At 39.1% G+C, this 20,033-nt stretch overlaps 1 protein-coding gene across 2 annotated transcripts in view; it reads left to right on the forward strand.

The window, feature by feature from the left end:
• Positions 1 to 20,033, forward strand: part of PKHD1 (PKHD1 ciliary IPT domain containing fibrocystin/polyductin) — a 470,542-nt gene that overhangs the window by 337,339 nt on the left and 113,170 nt on the right. For both annotated transcript variants that reach the window (XM_077903688.1, XM_077903687.1), the window contains 5 exons: positions 4,059 to 4,213; positions 5,590 to 5,742; positions 10,861 to 11,739; positions 12,873 to 13,041; positions 14,824 to 14,981. In XM_077903688.1, the coding sequence (XP_077759814.1) occupies positions 4,059 to 4,213; positions 5,590 to 5,742; positions 10,861 to 11,739; positions 12,873 to 13,041; positions 14,824 to 14,981 (1,514 nt within the window). The remainder of the gene's footprint in view (positions 1 to 4,058; positions 4,214 to 5,589; positions 5,743 to 10,860; positions 11,740 to 12,872; positions 13,042 to 14,823; positions 14,982 to 20,033) is intronic.

Below are 20,033 nucleotides of genomic sequence, written 5' to 3' on the forward strand. Positions count from 1 at the left end.
TTATTTATTCATGAGAGACATAGAGAAAGGCAGAGACACAGACAGAGGGAGAAGCAGGCTCCCTGCCGGGAGCCTGATGTAGGACTCAATCCCAGGACCCTGGAATCACTACCTGAGCCAAAGGCAGATGCTCTACCACTGAACCACCCAGGTATCCCCAGACTATAATAATTCTAACTGCATGATTAGCTAAATGTGTAATTTTGAGTAAAATTTCTGACCCTCGAGTTCTTATTCTATGATACAGCAATAAAATGCTAATAGAGTAGCTAGAAGGATTAAGTGAATTAATATATGTAAAGTGCTTAGCCCAGTTTCTGGCACAAAGTGAGCCTCACGACATGCCAGTTATTGTGGTAATAGTAAAAATAAGTAAAAGCAGCCTTTCTCAATCCATTTGGGAGATTGTGGCAGACCTTCTCCCAACCTCTCCTTATTTCTCTATTTTGACTTCATTTGCATCTATGGAAGAAAATTTTTCTACATTCTGTAGGGTATAAGTGAACCCAGATCTGTCAGGCTTTTCCTAGCTCTACCACAAGAGAGTACATTTTTCTCTCTCCTTAATTTCAATTCTGAAGTTCAGGCAACTATCACTCATGGCACTGTATTATATCATTGAAATCTGATGAGAGTAGAACAAGGGTTTCCACACACAAAAAATAAATGTGTGAGGTGTTGTGTGTGTCAACCTGATGAGAAAGTCTTTTCATAGTGTGTGAATCTATCAAACTGGCACATCGTGCACTTTAAATATCTTATATTTTGTCAATTAATATACCTCAATAAAGCTGATACAATGAAGTCCAAGGGAAGGATTTTCAAAAAAGCAGGTTGGATCCCTTGCACACCCTTTTGCAAAGGCTTTGTGAGGCTCTGTTCAGCAATGCTCACTAAGACACAGAATTAGGATGGTGGTTAAGGAGACCAGTTATCAGAAAAGATATGGTGAGGGGCACATGGTGGCCCAGTTGGTTAAGTGTCTGCCTTTGGCTCAGGTCATAATCCCAGGGTCCTGGGATCCAGCCCCATGTCAGGCTCAGTGGGGAGTCTGCTTCTCCTCCCTCTGTGTGTGCTATCTCCCCCACTCAAATAAATAAAAATAAAATCTTAAAAAAAAGAAAAAAAGATGTGGTGGATTTTGTGGGGGAAAAAGGAGAAAGGAGGCCAGGTACACAAATAGTTGACATGATAGCTTTTCTGACTATTATCATCAGTGTTGGCATCGCTACAGCCATTTTCTTTCTTCAATACTTCTCATTGTCCCATGCAGACTGACAATCCACAGTATCTTTTGATGTCACTGAAGAAAATGAAAGAAGAAATTTTAACTGAAGTTTAAAAACAAACCTTCAGTGTTAGTAGAGTTCAGAAATCTATAGCTATCCCTTATTCCTGGGAAGAAAATATCTTGGCATCCGGACACTCTGAGTCTGTGGTCAAATGCAGCCATCATTATGAAGACCTCCCCAACGTTTAGTTAACAAATCCATTTAAGTGGTAGGTGTTTATATATAGATGCCGTATGCCTGGTTGTAAAAACTTTTTAAATCAAATTGGAAAGCATACATTTTTTTTTGCTTTTTTGTAATTATGTTCTTTTGACCAAAAGTATTATATTTTCTCAAAACTAGATAAAATGTTAGTGCCAAAATAAAGAAAACTGTGCTGACATCTTGTTTATATATTTTTAAAGGTTTTCTTTCAGGAGACTTATTCAGAGTTTCCTCTCTTTTCATATGGTTTTCATTTAGGTCCAGTTATGTTGCAAACAGCTCTTTTAATTTTTTTGTTTATTTATTGTTTTAGGTGTGTTTTGCTCAGAACAAAAAGGTCTATCCCCTCCCCTGTGGCTGTAGGACTCTTATTAGTATTAATCAGACAGCTGGGCTTCAAGCAGTCCTGAAGGAAGGATTTCTCAAAATGGTTGAAGGGTGACTAAATAATGGAAGACTGTGAGAGGAAAGTGTAGATGTTGGAACTGAAGAAAAACTGATACTTGACCTCCAGAACCATCTAAGTTCTGGACAACAGGGATCACAATATTCTTTGAAGTTACCACTGTTGCTGTGTGGACACAGAAGTGGAAGGGGCCATACTCCTTTGCCATATGTATACAGTCTTTGTGACATATGGGTTCCCAAGGCTCCAAGAGTAGGGGGGCGGAGATGAATTTTCAAGAACCTGCAAGGTTTCAGGAGCCTTAATGGAAAAGGTCAGCTTCAGTTCATTTATATTTTTTAATATGAAACTTGGACTAATAATTTCATTAGTTCTTTTTTCTTTTTGTCAAGAACATTGCTATGTGCTATGCAGTTTATATAGCTCAGTAGCATATTTTTTATTGAGAGAGAGCACAAGAGTAGGGGAGTAGCGGAGGGAGAGGGACAGGGACAGGCAGACTCCATGCTGAGCACAGAACCCAAAACAAGACTGGATTCCAGCACTGTGAGATCATGACCTGAGCCAAAGTCAGACGCCTAACTGACGGAGCCACCCAGACACCCCAGTATTGCTTTTTATTACATTTAGTGGTGGAAGGACTACAAGTCAGACAGGTGAAGCAAAGTGATTTAGTGGAAAGAACCTGAACTTAATCAGGAATCTTGCTTTGTCCTAATCCAACCTCTGACTCCATTCAATGACCTAATTTTGAGGTTTGCTATTTCATCTCTCGGGCTTTAGTTACTTTGCCTTTAAAAACTGGCAGTTGCTTTAATATTCTGTATCTAGGATGTCACTACAAATCAGAAACACAGGTAAGACTAAATTCTTTCATTAAAATTACCACATTTGACAGTAGCCTTTTTTTTTTTTTGTGACTCACTCCATCTGTCTATAAGGCTCAGTTGTACAGACTAGAATTAGTTATAATTTTTGATTCATAGCAGAGTCATACCATTGACCTACAAATGATCCCCTATTGATTTATTGGTTTTTTTTTTTTTTTTTGGTGTTAATACTACATTGTGTATCTCTCCCACCCCTTTGTAGTAAACTCTTTAGGAATATCTACTAGCCAAAATCTAAGTTGTCATTTTTAAAAATGCAAATGACATATATTTTATTTACCATTTTGCCTCTAGCACCTACTATAGTGTCTGGTGCATACCAGTTGTTCAATCAATAAATGTTTCATGATTGAATAGCCTTCACATGGACCTCTCGCCTGGGTGAATATTTATGGGTAGAGGAGAATCTCTTATCAAAGCTTGCTAAAATGTGGACATTAACGAAAAAGGCAGGTTAAAATAAACTTATGCCACTGATGTTGGTAATGACTGTGAATGAAGAATAAAGCAGACATATTCACTAGGAAAAGCTAGGCAACAGTGAAAGACTGAAGAGAAGTTTCATTAAATGTGAGTTTAAAAAATGAAAATGAACAAAGCTATCATTGTTTCATATTGTGGTGAAAGCACAGCGTTTGGAACATAACACACTCAAGAAATGCATACTGTTAGTTCCTGCAGTAACATGGGGATGTCAGGGGGGAAGCCTTTAATATTGGCACTTTTCAGATGAAGATAGGAAACTCAGAAAAGTGACCTCTTAAGGTCACATAGCTAGTAAGTGGTACCTCTAGGATCTACATTATATCTGCCTGACCATGAAGGTATAAGCCTTAATACATAATGATAAATTGTCCAAAAATGGCACAATAGTTCTTCAGAAAATTCAAGAAATGATTTCTTGTGAAACATCTTTATTATTCAAACTGTTTCCCAACCAAGGAGGAATATGTCTGTTAAGAAACCATGTTTAGTCAGCATATAATAAACCCTGGAACTTTTACTATTTCTTGTTTTTTTGTCTTGACCTTCATGGCTACAGAATATCTTTGCTATCTTATGTAATATACATAAGCCAGATCATGGACTCCATGAGCATTAAACTTTTCACAAAAGCCATTTTTTCTCTGTCTTGACTTGTTATTTCTAAGTCAATCTCCCTGGTGGGAATTGGTGGTTGCAGTGGATTTCCTTTTCTCTTTGGAGTTAGTAGGTGATCCGTGTTGCACTGCCAGTATACTTGATCCCATTTTTATGCTGTTACAGAATTATAGTAGAGGACGCAGTGGATTGGCGACCGCATGACAAAATTGTCCTTAGCTCTTCTTCTTATGAGCCTCATGAAGCAGAGATCCTCACTGTCAAAGAAGTCCAGGCTCACCATGTTAAGATCTATGAACGGCTCAAATACCGGCACATTGGTAAGGCTTTGTTTTACTGGGTAAGGGAAGTGAATGGACCAGGAAGAATGTGTTCAGCAACCTGACTTATGTCCAATGGCCATTCAGAGGGGATGGGTAATACCTTTCTGCTTTCTAGACTCATTCTAGAAGGCTTTACCTCTATTCCTTCTTTTTTTGCCTAACTTTTAAAGAATATTTAGTTGTGAAGGAATTTGTTGTTGTTTTTTGCTTTTTACATATCATAGCAAGTTTAGAAGTAAGCAAAAAGGTTAAGCATCTGGTTCAAGGTAACTGGGCATTTTCATGGCTAAGCCAGAATAAACCTCAGGGGGACTGAATTTCTAGTTCATTTCTTGTCACACTGAATCACACAATCACTTAAAATTTGGCAGTTATTATAAATAGTGGCTTCTTTTTCCACACTCAGGAATATGTCCTTCCTAACACTTTATGTACTGACTACTACTACTATTAAAAAAAAAAAAAAAGATAAAAAGCCAAATATCTTTTTTCTCAACAAAGGTATATTTTTATAGGCTATCCACAGTTAAAATATATTGACATAAATTGTAAATACCCAGGAGTTTCCTGGCTCAGTCCAATAAATACATTTAATCCAAGAACTCTCATAAGTAATAAAACACAGAAATAGAGGGATTAGGGAATATCTTTTTGTCTTTGATATGGGAGAGGAAAATACATGTATGTAACAAGATTCCGTCTAAAACTATTTCTAAATCATACTTCCAAGGATAATTTCTTTTAAAAAAGTGGAAGAGAAAGGAGAAATCTTTGGCAGTCCTTGCCAGTAGGATGTAAGGTGCAGTGTAAATGGAGGGCAGTGGGACACACCAGCAGGGTGCTCCTTTCCTGCCCCTGAGGAGGCTCCTTCAGACAGCACTACAGTTAAGACCTATCAGGAGGGGACAGCGCTGCTGCTCTTCGTCCCTTTACTCCTATACATTGCTGTTTTAGCTCTGTCACCACCTCAGTTGGTCTGGGATTCTTCATGCTCATGAAAGAGGTCCACGGACAATGCACAGCCAAACACTCAAGTCTTACGCCTATGAATTTAAGGAAGGAGGTTGGGGACTCCACTAATTGGACAGGTGTGCCCTGCCTTCCTTGTCCCAGTACCCGCAGTTATTAAGGAGAAATGAATTCTTGCTTGAACACTCTCACTCTGATCCCAAAGAGAGATATGTGAACGAGCTTTTCATTTCTCAGCTGACATTTGTGGAGAATGCCTGAGGAAAAGCAACCTTAATGTTGGTAGGACTTCTGAGGGGAAAGGAGTGTTTTCATTTGTCAGGTTCTCTGGGTCCCCAGCTGGCAATTTCCGAAATAGGTTTTTAAAGTTTTTTTTTTTTCTTGCCCAATTCCTATTGCCCCAGGAAGCGTCCATGTCATGGAGGATGGCCGATGCATTCGTTTGGCTGCAGAGGTTGGACTTCTGACCCGAAATATACAAATCCAGCCTGATATATCATGCAGGGCGAGACTACTTGTGGGGTCCTTCAGAAACTCCAGCAGTAAAGAATTTTCAGGTAAATGGAATCTTAAGTTACTAAGCCTTACCAATTGGAGCCTATTCTTCTGGGACACTCAGGAATTCCAACTGTGAGAATTTTCATTTCTAAAACAAAATGTTCAAATTAGATGGCTCCTTTGTGCTCTGAGAAGCTATGAATTTTCAGTTCTAATCTGTGCTTAATTATCAGTGTGATGTTAAAATAATATACTAGCGATCAGCACATATGCACATTTTTACCTCAAAGAAAACATTTTCAGCAGATGTGAAATTTCCTCTGCTTTGAAATTATAGATGATTTAATGACCACTTGAATTTTTATCTCTTTCCTGATTTTCTATTACTCTTTCCCAGTAGCATGCTATATCTGATGGCAGGCCTCAGCTCATGCTATAAATTAATAGCGTAAATTTAAATAAAAATGATTTCCATATTCTAGACTGCTTTAAGGATCAGTTCAATCTTTCTCATTTCTTTCAAGCTTTAACTCTCTTGGAATGCTGCAACGTTATTTGATTAGGACCTTATTCTTAAACTTGTGTTCCTTAGATATTATTCCATAATTGTTTCCTGGTCAAATAAATTTCAGGAAAGGATATCACTGTTGCTCCATCTTAGAAAGTTACTGAATACATGAATATAATAAAGGCTCTGAGAAGGCCTAGAATAAAGGATCTAACTACTTCCCAAATATATTGAGCATGAAACACTTTTGACACATCTGTTCTACCAGTATGGTAAAGGGCAGCGTTTGCACCTTAAGTCAAAAGTTCAGAATTTCTGGCCTGTAGAACAAGCTCTCTCTCTCCATAGGCTCTGTGTCCATGAGTCCTCAACAGCAGTGACATTGCTTCCCCTCTCCCCCCAAAAGACATTTGACAGTATCTGGAGACATTTTACTTGTTACAACTTGGGGGAGCTTCTGGCATCTAGTAGGTAGATGCTAAACTGCCTATAATGCACTCTGTAGTCCTATAAGGTGAGGACAGTCTCCCACAGGAAAGAATTCTCTGGGGCACCTCGGTGGCTCAGTGGTTGAGCATCTGCCTTCGTCTCAGGTTATAATCCGGGGTCCTGGGATCGAGTTCCACATCGGGCTCCCTGCAGGAAGCCTGCTTCTCCCTCTGTCTCTGCCTTTCTCTCTCTCTCTTGTCTCTCATGAATAAATAAATAAAATCTTTAAAAAAGAAAGAAAGAAAGAAAGAAAGAAAGAAAGAAAAAAAGAAAGAAAGAAAGAAAGAAAGAAAGAAAGAAAGAAAGAAAGAAAGAAAGAAAGAATGAATTCTCTGGTCCAAGATGTCAATAGTGCTGAGATTGAGAAACCATACTTTAGAAGATGGAGACACAGGCTAAGTCCTGGTCTTCTGGAAATGAGACAGATCTCTTTTACCTGAAACTGTGGGCGGTCCTGGAACATCATTACAGGATAGAAGTCCAGTTCTGACAGTTTAGCACCAGGCCAGAGCTGAATGGGTAACAAGATTGACATGATCCTGAACTTCTGGCACTGCTGATCCAGGGTTTCTTAAATTATTTCTGGGGAAAGGGATGTTATAGACCAAGATTAATGCAGGTTTTCATGCCTATATTGTTTCATGCGATCCTAAGATCTTTGTGAGAGAGACATTTTTATAGATGAGGAAACAAAGTCTGTAATAAAATTGCCTGCTTATGTGTGAAACTCACTTATGAGCTTGTGAACAACAACTTGAGGGTAAGATTGGGTCTTTCATCACTGGCTTTCTAATATAGTTAACTGTATTAAGTGCTATGTATTAAGTGCTCCATAAATGGGAATGAAGAAAAGTAAGTGAAGAGTGAGAAAAGTCATCCAGCAAGAAAGTATCAGAGGTAACATTTAAGTTCAAGTCTGATTCTGAAGCCCTTGTTGAATAGATTTCTAATTTTGTAATCATTTTAGATTTATGGAAGAGTTGCAAAGATAGTATGGAGAGTTCCTGTGTACCTTTTGCCCAGTCTTCCCTATAGTTAATATCTGACGTATCTGCTACATTTGTCAAAACCAAAAAGTTAGCATTGATGCATTACTCTTAACTAAATTTAGGATATTTTCCAGATATCACCAGTATTTCCACTAGTATCCCTTTCTGTTCTAGAATCCAATCTGGTTTCCCACACTAAATTAAGAAATCTTCCATTTTTCTGTAAATATACGCCAGAGCCTGGATGAGGTGAAATCTGCAGGTGTAGGTCAAGGATGCTAGCAATGGATGTTGAACAATTTTAAGTTAGAAAATGTGGCCAGTACTTAAAATTTCTATTTTAAATTGGAGGCCCCTGTCATTCTTTTTCTGACCAATAACATCCAGCAATTTGTACTTAGAATTGTGATTTTTCAAAAGGAAAAATAGAGCAATAGCTGGAAACATAATCATTGCTTAATGTTTCACTTAAATGCTCAAGACATTTTAAGTATTTACTATTGATTAGCTTTCAGCCATTGATTAATATGTACATGAGTAAAATGATCTTATATGATTTATAACTATGAATTATAATCATGTAAGTTTAAGACATAAAAAATCCACAAATTAAAATAATACTGATATATTGCCTTGACTGAAATTCTAGAACCACTTTCCATTCTACAAAATAAGCTATTTATGTATGGGATCTAGCATCTGGTATCCTTTGGGCTGCAGTCCTAGGGTGACAGGTTCCATAGCCCTTCAGCTGTGTGCTATTGGTGAGGGACACTGTAAAAAATGTTATCATCAGACAAATAGTTTTTGAACATTTTTTAAAAGATTTTATTTATTTATTCATGAGAGACACAGAAAGAGAGAGAGGCACACACAGGCAGAGAAAGAAGTAGGCTCCATGCAGGGAGCCCGATGTGGGACTCGATCCCGGGTCTCCAGGATCACACACTGAGCTGAAGCTAACGCTAAACCGCTGAGCCACCTGGGCTGCCCAGTTTTTGAGTATTTTGTCATTCTGTGAATATTTCTGCACCATCCACCAGTGCCTCCTTAATTGGTGTCATTTGAGAAATTTAGATATATTGGAATCCTGTCATCTAGCTACAAAGAAAGACATATGTAGTCTCTTTTAAAAAAAAATATATATATATATATATTTACTTTAGAGAGAGAGGACATGGAGGAGGTGCAGAGGGAGAGGAAGAGAATCTCAAAGAGACTCCCTGCTGAGCATGGAGCCTGAGGTGGGACCCTGAGGTGGGGCTTGATCCCAGGATGCCGAGATCATGACCAGAGCCAAAATCAAGAATCGGCTACTTAACTGAAACACCCAGAAGCCCCAGAAAGACATACATGGTCTTTTACTTCATCCGTCTTCTAGATGATGGTATGATCCTTCATGGTACCCGATTCTTAAGGGTGTTAGTTTCTCCTCTGTGAAAAAGAAGTGGGGAAGGTGGAGGGTTTAGGCTGGACTACTTTTGAGCTTTAAATGCTATTCCTGAAACACCATAGCTCCCTCTATTTTTAGTGAGAGAAAGAACTTTATAGTTCACCTTCGGCAGAACTTTTAAAAAGAAAGAAAAAAGGGGTGCCTGGGTGGCTCAGATGATTGAGTGTTGGACTCCTGATGTTGGCACAGGTCATGATCTCAGGATCATGGGACTGAGCCCCATATCTGGCTCCGAGTTCAGCAGGGAGTCTACTTGGGACTCTCTTTCCCCTTTTGCCCCTTCCACTTGTACTCTCTCTATATCTCTTTCAAATAAATAAATAGATCTTTAAAAAAAAAAAAGAAAGAAGAAAGAAACAACATGAAATACGAAGTTGGGACCTATGTAGCTAAGGGCACATGATTAACTCCTGGCACATTAGGTATAGCCCCATTGCCTGAATCCCAATGCAAAGCTGCTCCTTTTATTCCTCTGCATCTCCCACTCCCCACCAGCATGCCTGCTTGAGGGTTAACAGTTTATCCTCTGCATGCATTTGCCTCCATCCAAGTCTAATATGTTACTTAAACCTTCTCTACCTCAGTTTCCTTATTGGTAAAATGGGGATAATTATACCTACCTTATAGAATGTTTGTTAAGTTAGGAGTTTAAACACACACACACATGTATGAACACACATGCTATATTGATGTATGACTTAGAACAGTACCTGGTACCTAATGAGTGCTAAATGAGAGTTAGGTGATAAAGTTATTAATCCACCTCATTATTTTCTATAATCATGTTCTTATCTATTTTACCAAGAGGATATACATTGACATATTAGTGCACTATATATATATATATATATTTTTAAGATTTTATTTATTTATTCACTAGAAACACACAGAGAGAGGCAGAGACACAGCAGAGGGAGAAGCAGGCTCCATGCTGGGAGCCTGATGTGGGACTTGATCCCGGGTCTCCAGGATCACACCCCGGGCTGAAGGCAGCGCTAAACTGCTGGGCCACCGGGGCTGCCCCAGTGCACATTATGTTTTTAAATCAGTCTAGTGGCTGCAGTTCAAACTGTGTTTTTGCAATATCTACTTAAATTAGTACAAATAAATTTCTTGGTAAGGCTAAATAATTCTATCCTCTCTTGACATAAAAGATGTAGAGAATCTTATTATTGTGAAAATGAGACAGGGACCACACTATGGTGAGGATAAAAATACAGGAAATATTTTACCAGATTGTTAAAATGACTTAAAAATATGTTTTATATAATTGAATATTATATTCCTTCATGCAATATCTTTATGGGAATGGTAATAGACCTTTCACTTGGGATCCCTGAGAAGAGACATGCCATTGAGGTGAGTGGCTGGGAATCCATATTTCCTTCATTTTCATCCAAGTCCTTGACTAGCCCAGCAGAAAAATACATGGAATCTGCCAGCTAGCGTGCTCATCTCCAAAGCCTATCTCTCTCTTTCCTATCTGTCCTTCCTCTTCCCCATCCAACTGCCAGACTCTTCAGACTGCACATGAAACCTTGGCAGGCACTCATGTGATATTTCTAAGGATTCATTTGTTATCAGCGAGACTCATGGTGTGAAATATAGTGCTGGTATTGAGAATAAACTATTATATTAAAAAAAAACTTTTTGCATCTCCTGATGCCTACAAATGGGCCATCCTTTTGCCTTTTGTAGGAAAAGAGAGAGTACCTGATGATATGCATTTTGTTTGCAGGTGTCCTTCAACTTTCAAATGTGGAAATTCAGAACTTTGGGTCACCACTGTATTCATCCATTGAATTCACTAATGCATCGGCAGGATCCTGGATAATATCATCTTCTCTGCACCAAAGCTGCAGTGGGGGCATTCGTGCAGCTGCCAGTCATGGGATCATTTTAAATGACAATATAGTATTTGGCACAGTTGGCCATGGCATAGATTTGGAGGGTCAGAATTTTTCTCTCTCTAATAACCTTGTGGTTCTGATGACACAGTCAGCATGGTCCACCGTTTGGGTGGCAGGAATCAAAGCGAACCAGGCAAAGGACATCAACCTTTATGGCAATGTTGTGGCAGGATCAGAGAGAATTGGCTTTCACATCCAGGGTCACAGGTGCTCTTCTCCTGAAGCTCGCTGGTCTGACAATGTGGCCCACTCAAGCCTTCATGGCCTTCATCTCTATAAGGAAAATGGGCTTGACAACTGTACTGGTATCTCTGGCTTCTTGGCTTTCAAGAACTTTGACTACGGTGCCATGCTACATGTGGAGAACAGTGTGGAGATAGAGAACATCACTCTGGTAGATAATTCGATTGGTCTCTTGGCAACAGTGTATGTGTCTTCTGTTCCAAAGAGTCACATCGAAAATGTACAGATCGTACTTAGGAATTCAGTCATTATAGCCACTAGCTCCTCTTTTGACTGCATTCAGGACAGAGTTAAGCCTCGCTCTGCCAACTTGACATCATCAGATCGAGCTCCTTCCAATCCAAGAGGGGGTCGAGTTGGTATTTTGTGGCCTATATTCACTTCAGAACCAAATTGGTGGCCTCAGGAACCATGGCACAGAGTGAGGAATGGCCATTCAACTTCAGGAATTCTGAAACTTCAAGGTAGGACGTTTCAGCTCCTAAGCAATGTAGTGCATAGGATCTTCATACATTTGTTCATAGGATCTTCAATAGCGTTCTGAAATTATATCAAGAGTGGTCTAGTGTTTACCATCCAATGGATAGCCTGCTGGCTATTGATAATCACCATGGTGATTGATTGATTTATTTTTTATTTTAATTTTTAAAAATATTTTATTTATTTATTCATGAGACACAGACACATACACACACACACACACACACACACACACACACAGAGGCAGAGACACAGGCAGAGGGAGAAGCAGGCTCCATGCAGGGAGCCTGACATGGGACTCGATCCCGGGTCTCCAGGATCAGGCCCTGGGCTGAAGGCAGCGCTAAACTGCTGAGCCACCCGGGCTGCCCCACCATGGTGATTTAAATGACAGTGAGTGAATCCTTTAAAAAGTCATTACTTTATTTCTGTTGAAGAACTTTCACAGTGATCATTTGATTATATGACTACTCTCTAAGTAGGTGTTCTTTTTCCTACTATAAGCAGGAGAAAATAGATGCAGAAATTGTGCTTCACTGAAGTTGTTCAGTAGTTGATCTGGCAGCCTGGATTAGAACCAGTTATGCTACAACCTATGATGTTAATCCTCCATCAGATTTCTTTTGTGCTATTGTACTCACTCTCACTGGATTGTGATCAAAACTTTGATGAAAAGTAGAGCTCTTAAGACTTTTTTTAAAAAAACTATTTATTCATGAGAGACACAGAGAGAGAGAGACAGAGACAGAGGGAGAGACACAGGCAGAGGGAGGCAGGCTTCATGCAGGGAGCCCAATGTGGAACTCAGTCCTGGGACTCCAGGATCACGCCCTGAGCCGAAGGCAGGCCCTAAACCACTGAGCCACCCAGGCTCAGCCCCAAGCTCTTAAGACTTTAATGTGTTGGAATACTCTCCTCTTTTGCATGCAATATTCATGTCTTGAAGAACTACAGATATTTTAAGTCAGGGTTTATATATTAACTCCTGTAACTACCATGGATAACTTAAATTTACTCCCAGATAAGGGTTGATATAAGAATATTTAGTTGTGTAGTCTGTATTTGTGGTTGATAGTTTATATTTTCCAATGTTATGATATCTTAACTTTTTTTTCAGATGTCACATTTTCTAATTTTGTGAAGAGTTGCTATAGTGATGACCTAGATATCTGCATCCTGCCCAATGTGGAGAACACAGGAATCATGCATCCAATAACGGCAGAGGGGACCAGGATGCTAAAGATCAAAGATAAAAACAAGTTCTACTTTCCTCCTTTACAAGCTAGGTACCAGTTTTAATATTTATAATAAGCCATGTTTATGAAGTGTTTGGCAATTCCTCTAATCCTTAAACATGTTTAGAAAAAAAAAAAGAATACAAAAAAAAAAAAGAATAAAATCATCAATGTGAATAGAAGTAAGTTTTTCTGGAAAGAAATGGTAGATTTAATGGCCCCAGTTCTTTATTTACCTATGTGCATGCCCTTTGATATAAGATTTTTTTTAAAAAAATATTTTACTTATTTATTCATGAGAGACACAGAGGCAGAGAGAGAAACAGGCTCCCTGCCGGGATCCTGATGCAGAACTCGATCCCAGGACCCTGGGATCACACCCTGAGCCAAAGGCAGATGTTCAACCACCAAGCCCAGGTGTCTCTCAACATAAGATTTTTGCGATATCTCTCACAACAGAGGCTCTATTTCTCTCTTGAATTGGGCTCAGCCATGTGAGTTTTCCTGACTAAAAAAGGGAGCAAAAGTGATAGAATGCAAATTTTATTGATGTGTCATTGTTTTATCTTTATTAGAGATATTCCTTTGGAATGTTTTCAAAATCACTGGGAAAAAAATTACCCCAATTCTTGACTCTTCCATGGAGTATGGTGTCATTAGTTTTCGGAAGAAGGCTCAGGAGGCCTTGTGCAGGGACTAGGATGGGTTACTTTCTTTCCCCCACAACATTGGGGAAAACGCCTTTAGCTGGAAGAAAAGAATCAAGAAAAATTGCCCTAATTAGAAAGTTAATATGTTTGGCCCAACATCAGTCCTTTTTTAATACCCATCCCTGAGTCATTTTTTCGGTACCTAAACATTATGAGGTTTTCAATTTGTGTTATTCTGTCATTTTTTCTTCTGCCCAATTTTCCTTAGGTTCATGTCTTACTTATGGGATGAAATAGTTATAAAGCTAAATGATATTAGCTTCTGATTCTTTGTATTATTAATACCTGACACATGGTTGGCATACAATAAATATTTAATATTATTACCAATGGTGCCTAAAATTATTAGACCAGGGGAAATCAAATAAATGCTCTATAATTCAATGCTATAATTGTCCATAACTTGTTTATATAACCCGCCTGACTCAATTCTGAAAGTATAGGAACCATGTCTGTTTTTATCACCACTGTATTCCCCAACATGTAGATGTAGGTTTTCAATAGATATTTGTTGAATGAAAACATCTATTTTTACCTTGTTTGTAGATAGCACAAATAGAATTGATATTTATAATAATAATCTTAAAGTCCTGCAAGGCCCCAAAGTTTCATAAAGAAATGATTACATTATGCTCAGTAGATATTAGAGGTAGGAGCGTTTTATTATATCTTGCTTCTTACAGAATTAGCAATTGAGGCAAAGATTATATATTCAGATATCCAGAATATTTGGTTAAAAGAATGTCTTTCTTTTTGCCCATATAACTGGGAAATAACATTTTCTAAAGCTTTTTATTTTGTATTTGTGTAGTACATTATTAATAATAAAATCCTGTTGAATTTTTCTCTCTTTTTTAAAAGATTTTATTTATATATTTGTTTGTTTAAAGGAGGGAGGAACACAGGGAGAGGGACAAGCAGACTCCACGCAGAGTGCAGAACCTGATGCAGGGCTTTATCTCATGACCCTGAGATCATGACCTGAGTCGAAATCAAGAGTCAAATGCTTAACCAACAGAGCCACCCAGGCACCCTGAATTTCTTTTTCATGTCAATACTACCAATATATGTTTTCTTTGTGTTGCTTATCATGGAATGAGAGAGTTATTTTCTGTCTTCACAGGAAAGGTTTAGGGATACTGGTTTGCCCTGAGTCAGATTGTGAAAATCCAAGAAAATACCTCTTTAAGGATCTGGATGGGAGAGCCCTGGGTCTGCCACCACCAGTGTCTGTATTTCCTAAAACAGAGGCAGAATGGACTGGGTCCTTCTTCAATACAGGTTGGTTATATCTGAACTTGATGCCTCCAGCAAAGGGAGCATGCCGGTGAAGGAGCTGGTTTGTTGGCTCGGTTGTCTAATAGAAACAAAATAGCCAGGAGAAGAACTGAGCTCAAGTTAGAGTCTATGCTATCACAGGGATGCTGAGGGATTAAGCAGTGTCACTATAGCATTGTTATTCCCTCCACAAAATCACTTATGTCTTTGTGTAAGGCACAGATTCCTGACATGCAGCTCTGTGCCCAGGTGAGAACATGCTCTCACTAGTATGGTCATCTGAACCTGAAGCAGGATTCTTTCACAGTCGGCCATGGAACCAGCTGCTCTGCCATCTGAGTCCACATTTCTCTTCCCTCTGAACTTAAAGGCTCTTCCTCAGGAGAGGGTGGAAGAGTAGAAGGCACGCAGCTTTCCTTCCTTTCCTTTTTCATTGTCCCTGGGGGGCTATAATCAAAAAATCCGTCTTCTTGCTTATACAACCAGAGCCCATTTAGGGATCGGTTTTAATAACTGGAACCCCAGACAGAGATCATTGTCCTTCTATGTCCACAAATAATGGGACTCTGAGTTTCTGTTGGGTTCAGGTGGAAACTGCTGCACATAAATCTGAAGAATTTCCCCAGATTTCTTTCTGTATCAGTGTTAATTCTTTCCACACTTCTCTTTCTAGTCTCCCTTTCCCTCTTTATTTTCTAAGTGAATGAATGTCCCAGGACAGTGTTCTCAGATGTATTTTATTCCCTCCCTAATCTTGCTAAGTTGAAGGTTGAAATCTTTTCTACTGCTGATGACTTCCAGTTTATATCTCCAGCCCTGAACTTTGGTCTGACATATCCAACTGATTCCATTGGGAAGTACAATCAGCATTTCAGATTCAACACACTCTAAAAGGGTTCTTGAGCTCTGCCTGCACCCACAGCCTGCTTCTTGCCTAGTTGACCCTACCTCCATAATTGATATCATCATTCATGAGGTTATTTGAGTAAAAAATCTAGGAGCAGTTCTTTATTCCTTTTTCTGATATAAATGTTCTCACTTGTAAACAATTATCATCTCTCACTCAACAAGGGAATAGGATAGCCTCCTTACTTGGTCTTCTTTCTTCTGTTTTTATATTCCACAATCTATTTTTCACATGGTAGCCAGAGTGATCTTTTCAACTTTCTGAATGTTTTCCATTCCCCTAGAATGAAATCCAAACTACAAGCCTATAAATCCTGTAGTATCTGGTCCCTGCCTACGTGTGACACCTTTTTGACTTACTTATAGTAGTCTGATGTTGTTGTTTTTTAACGTGCTAAGTTTATCCCTACCCCAGGGCTTGCCTTTGCATTGACTGTTTCTTCTACCTGAAATATACTATTCTCATTTCTTTGCAGAGCTGGCTTCTTCTTTTCAGATGATAGCCCCTCAGAGAAGCCATCTCTGGCCACCCTTTCCAGAATAATTATTCCCCCACTATTCTCTAGCCCTGCTATGCCTGCTTTATTTTTTGTCAGAGTTCTACTACTTGAAATTATATTATGAATATACTTGTTTACTGGTTGATTTACTATTTGTCTTTTAAAATGCAAACTTAGTGTGGGCAAGAATTTTGTCCTGTTCATTGCTGTGTATTTGTGATATAATTTAATATCATATCAACAACATTAGTTGACACATTGATCAAGTGAATGAATTATTGATAACCAAGGAGAATATTAATGTTTTTTTTTTTGCCACAAACCATTCAAGAATGTACAGAAGAAATTGAAGCTTAAATTTAGGTCATTGGTTTAAGGATTATCCATAATAGGAGATCTGGAACTGAGTCTTTCCTAGGTCTCTTTTTACTTGTTCCCACCTTTCTTCCATTTGAATTGCTGCTACTTTTAGTGTTTGGCATTTATAGAAGTTTCTATATAAATCTTTTAATTACCATACAATTTTTCATGCTTTAATATTTTTGCACATTTCTTTTAAATATTTTCATTGATTGAAGGCTTATCTTTGCAATAGGATGACAAGCTGTGGGGACTTCAGTATAGGTTTTAAAAAGTCAGTGCTGAGTGTGTGGAACCCGCAAAGTAAATATTCATTTGGATATGTTGGTCATATCTGTTAAATATAACCAGCAAATACATTTTTGCACAGAGGAATAAAATTTGGGTAAAATATATATTGAGAAATAATGTGCAAGAGTAGTAAAAGGAAAAAAAAAAGATAGGCAACTGCTCTCTCATTTAGCACTATATCTATTCAAATAGCTTTCTATAGTGAGTTATTCTGTTGGTTAAGAATCATCCTACTGTTATAGGTGTTTCCACCATGGAGAAAATATCCTCATGTTTTAAGACAAAGTATAGGCATAATTGTAGGGCTTTTCCACACTTGTGGTCTTTGGTGAGGACCACATTTCTGTGGAATCAGTACCAAGGGACATGTGTCCTAGACTATTTAATGAAAAGCACATTTCAGAAAAGAGTAAGGACTGAAGCAGGTCTTAGTGTGGATTGCTCCAGAGGCAGACAGTGAGTGATACAAGGCTTAGAATCTAAAGTTTTATGTGAGGAGGTGATCTCGGTAAAGCGGAGAAGTGGGGAAGTAGGACGGGGAAGAGGATGCATCCAGGAGGGATGTAATCAAACTGGTTACCACTATGGACTGCTGGAGCTCAAGTCTGGGTGGGAGGGGGGTGAGAGGATCCAAGAGACCGTGGACCCATGGCTGAAATGTGTCCCTGCTAAGCTGTGGAGAGACTAAGGTATTTATAGCTCAAATCCCCGCTTATCATTGGCTGAAGTTTGCTTCTGGGCATTAACTCTCCAGCCTCTTGGCTTTCCCTGAGCAAAGGCTAACTATGCTCTTTCCTCTGGCCAGGAACAAACCTCTCTCAGAAGGAAGTGGTAGGGTTTTGCAGTAGTCATCTCTGGTGGTGAAGGTGAATGCTAAAAACATATGGCCGTGGCACTAAAAATGTCTGGTACAAGTAGGAGCTCTAAAATGTTGATCAAATACTTCATGTGTATGGGTGCCTGGGTGACTCAGTCAGTTACACATTTGCCTTTGGCTCCAGTCATGATCCTAGGGTCCTGGGATCAAGCCTTGCATCAAGCTCCCTGCTCAATGGGGAGTCTGCTCCCTCTTCCTCTGCCGCTCTCCTTGCTCATGCTCTTTCTCTCCTCACCCCTTTCTCTGTCAAGTAAATAACTATACCTTTTAAAAATACTCCATGTGTAAATGATGAGGTGGTTCGATGAACTCACATGGTTGCTTACCGTGTGGTATAAATATGCTGATTAGGCGTAAACGTCCTCTTGCGGCTGGTTGTATATTTTATTTTTCTTAACTCTCTAGCCTGGTTGTGAAGTATGATTCAATGGTAAAACTCCAGCAGGTGTTACAGTATCACATACTGCTTAATATCAATGTGTAGACAAGCATGAGTGTGTGTGTGTGTGTGTGAGATTGAATGTATATAAGAAAATGTATATGACTGACTACTTTCAACTCCTGATGTTTTAAAGCTTTACAACATTTTAAATGAGTTTGCTATAGGTACCAACCGCAAGGATTCCCACAGTAGAACCTGCTGTTTACTGCACTAAAAATACAATCTGTGTCTTCTTGCAACAAAGGAGACAGCACATAGTATAAATGGTGCCTTCCTGGTGCTGACAGGATTATGGGGTTTTCCTTTATTTCCAAAATATGAATAGATCCTCCTTCCCTGATTCAAGTCCCTTTTTATTTTTTAAACCATTCAATTCTATGCCACTTTCCAATTCCCGAACACAATCTGATAGATGAGAAAAGCACAAATTTAATCTGAAGAGGAGTGTCTATTTTGTATTTTTCCTCTCGGAGACGAGAATCTATAATCTTCTGAGGAACAGGAAGAGGAGTGCAGGAGAGATGAAAATGGAGACGACTGGAACCAACTCTCATATTTATTCCAAGTGACATTGAGTGTGACACACCCTTATGTTCTTTCTCAACTTTGTTAATAACCAGTTTGGAGTCCATTGCCTTTGAGGGTTATTTTTAATTTGAAAAATACAGATTGTATTTGCACATATGAGTTCACAGCAAAGCTACCAACCCAGACAGATATCCACAGGTCCCGGCACATTGTCATATACTCTGGCATTAGAAGCAAAAATTATCCATGTGGATCAGTTATAAGGAACACTGTGCCAGTGGGTTTTGCTATCTGTGTGATGCAGGGTGTGTAGCCAGGGGAAAAGTGAGCTGTTAATTTTGATTTGTACTTATCTGTAAGTTTGCATTTGCAGCCAACTTTGAAACATGCATGGCAATAGAGTGCAAAGCAGCTAATCCCAAGCAGGAGATGTTCTGAGAACCATTTGCATTTTATTCTGGAAAGGATTTCTTTTGAGTATGGGAGCAGCTAATGATCTGAAGATCCAAAATCATTGAGAAAAACAAAGTCTTTATTTATTTATTTATTTATTTATTTATTTGAGAAAAACAAAGTCTTGAAATTAAGGTCTACTTAGGTGGGACTAGACAGGTGCCAGAGCTTCGCACTCCAACATCTTAGTCATTTCCAGTCTGTCCCAGGCTACAAGTGGTTGGCTTTACCTCCCAGACCAGTGCGTATGCACGGAGTACCTATATGGTTAAGTGGAAGAAATCAGAGCTTTACTTTAAATGGCATTTAATAATTTCTGAGCCATGATGAAGAAAGTAGAAGGGAGATACAATGGAAGGTAGCATTCCATGAGTGACTTTTGCATGCTACATGCTGAAGTTGACATTTTCATCCACTCTGCAAATGCATTTTGGCCGCCTACAGTCTACTAAGGCTTCCAAGATTGGGAGCTCTAGTTGTGAACACTCCTGCTTTCATCAAGCTTATGTTCCAGTAGAGAGAGATATATAAAAAAATAAATCGAAATACTCCAGAAGTGAGGGGAAGTGTGAAGAAAATAAGGGGATCCCTGGGTGGCGCAGTGGTTTAGCGCCTGCCTTTGGCCCAAGGCGCGATCCTGGAGACCCGGGATCGAATCCCATGTCGGGCTCCCGGTGCATGGAGCCTGCTTCTCCCTC

The sequence above is a fragment of the Canis aureus genome, chromosome 7, assembly GCF_053574225.1.
Source record: "Canis aureus isolate CA01 chromosome 7, VMU_Caureus_v.1.0, whole genome shotgun sequence".
NCBI classification, from domain to species: Eukaryota; Metazoa; Chordata; class Mammalia; order Carnivora; family Canidae; genus Canis; species Canis aureus.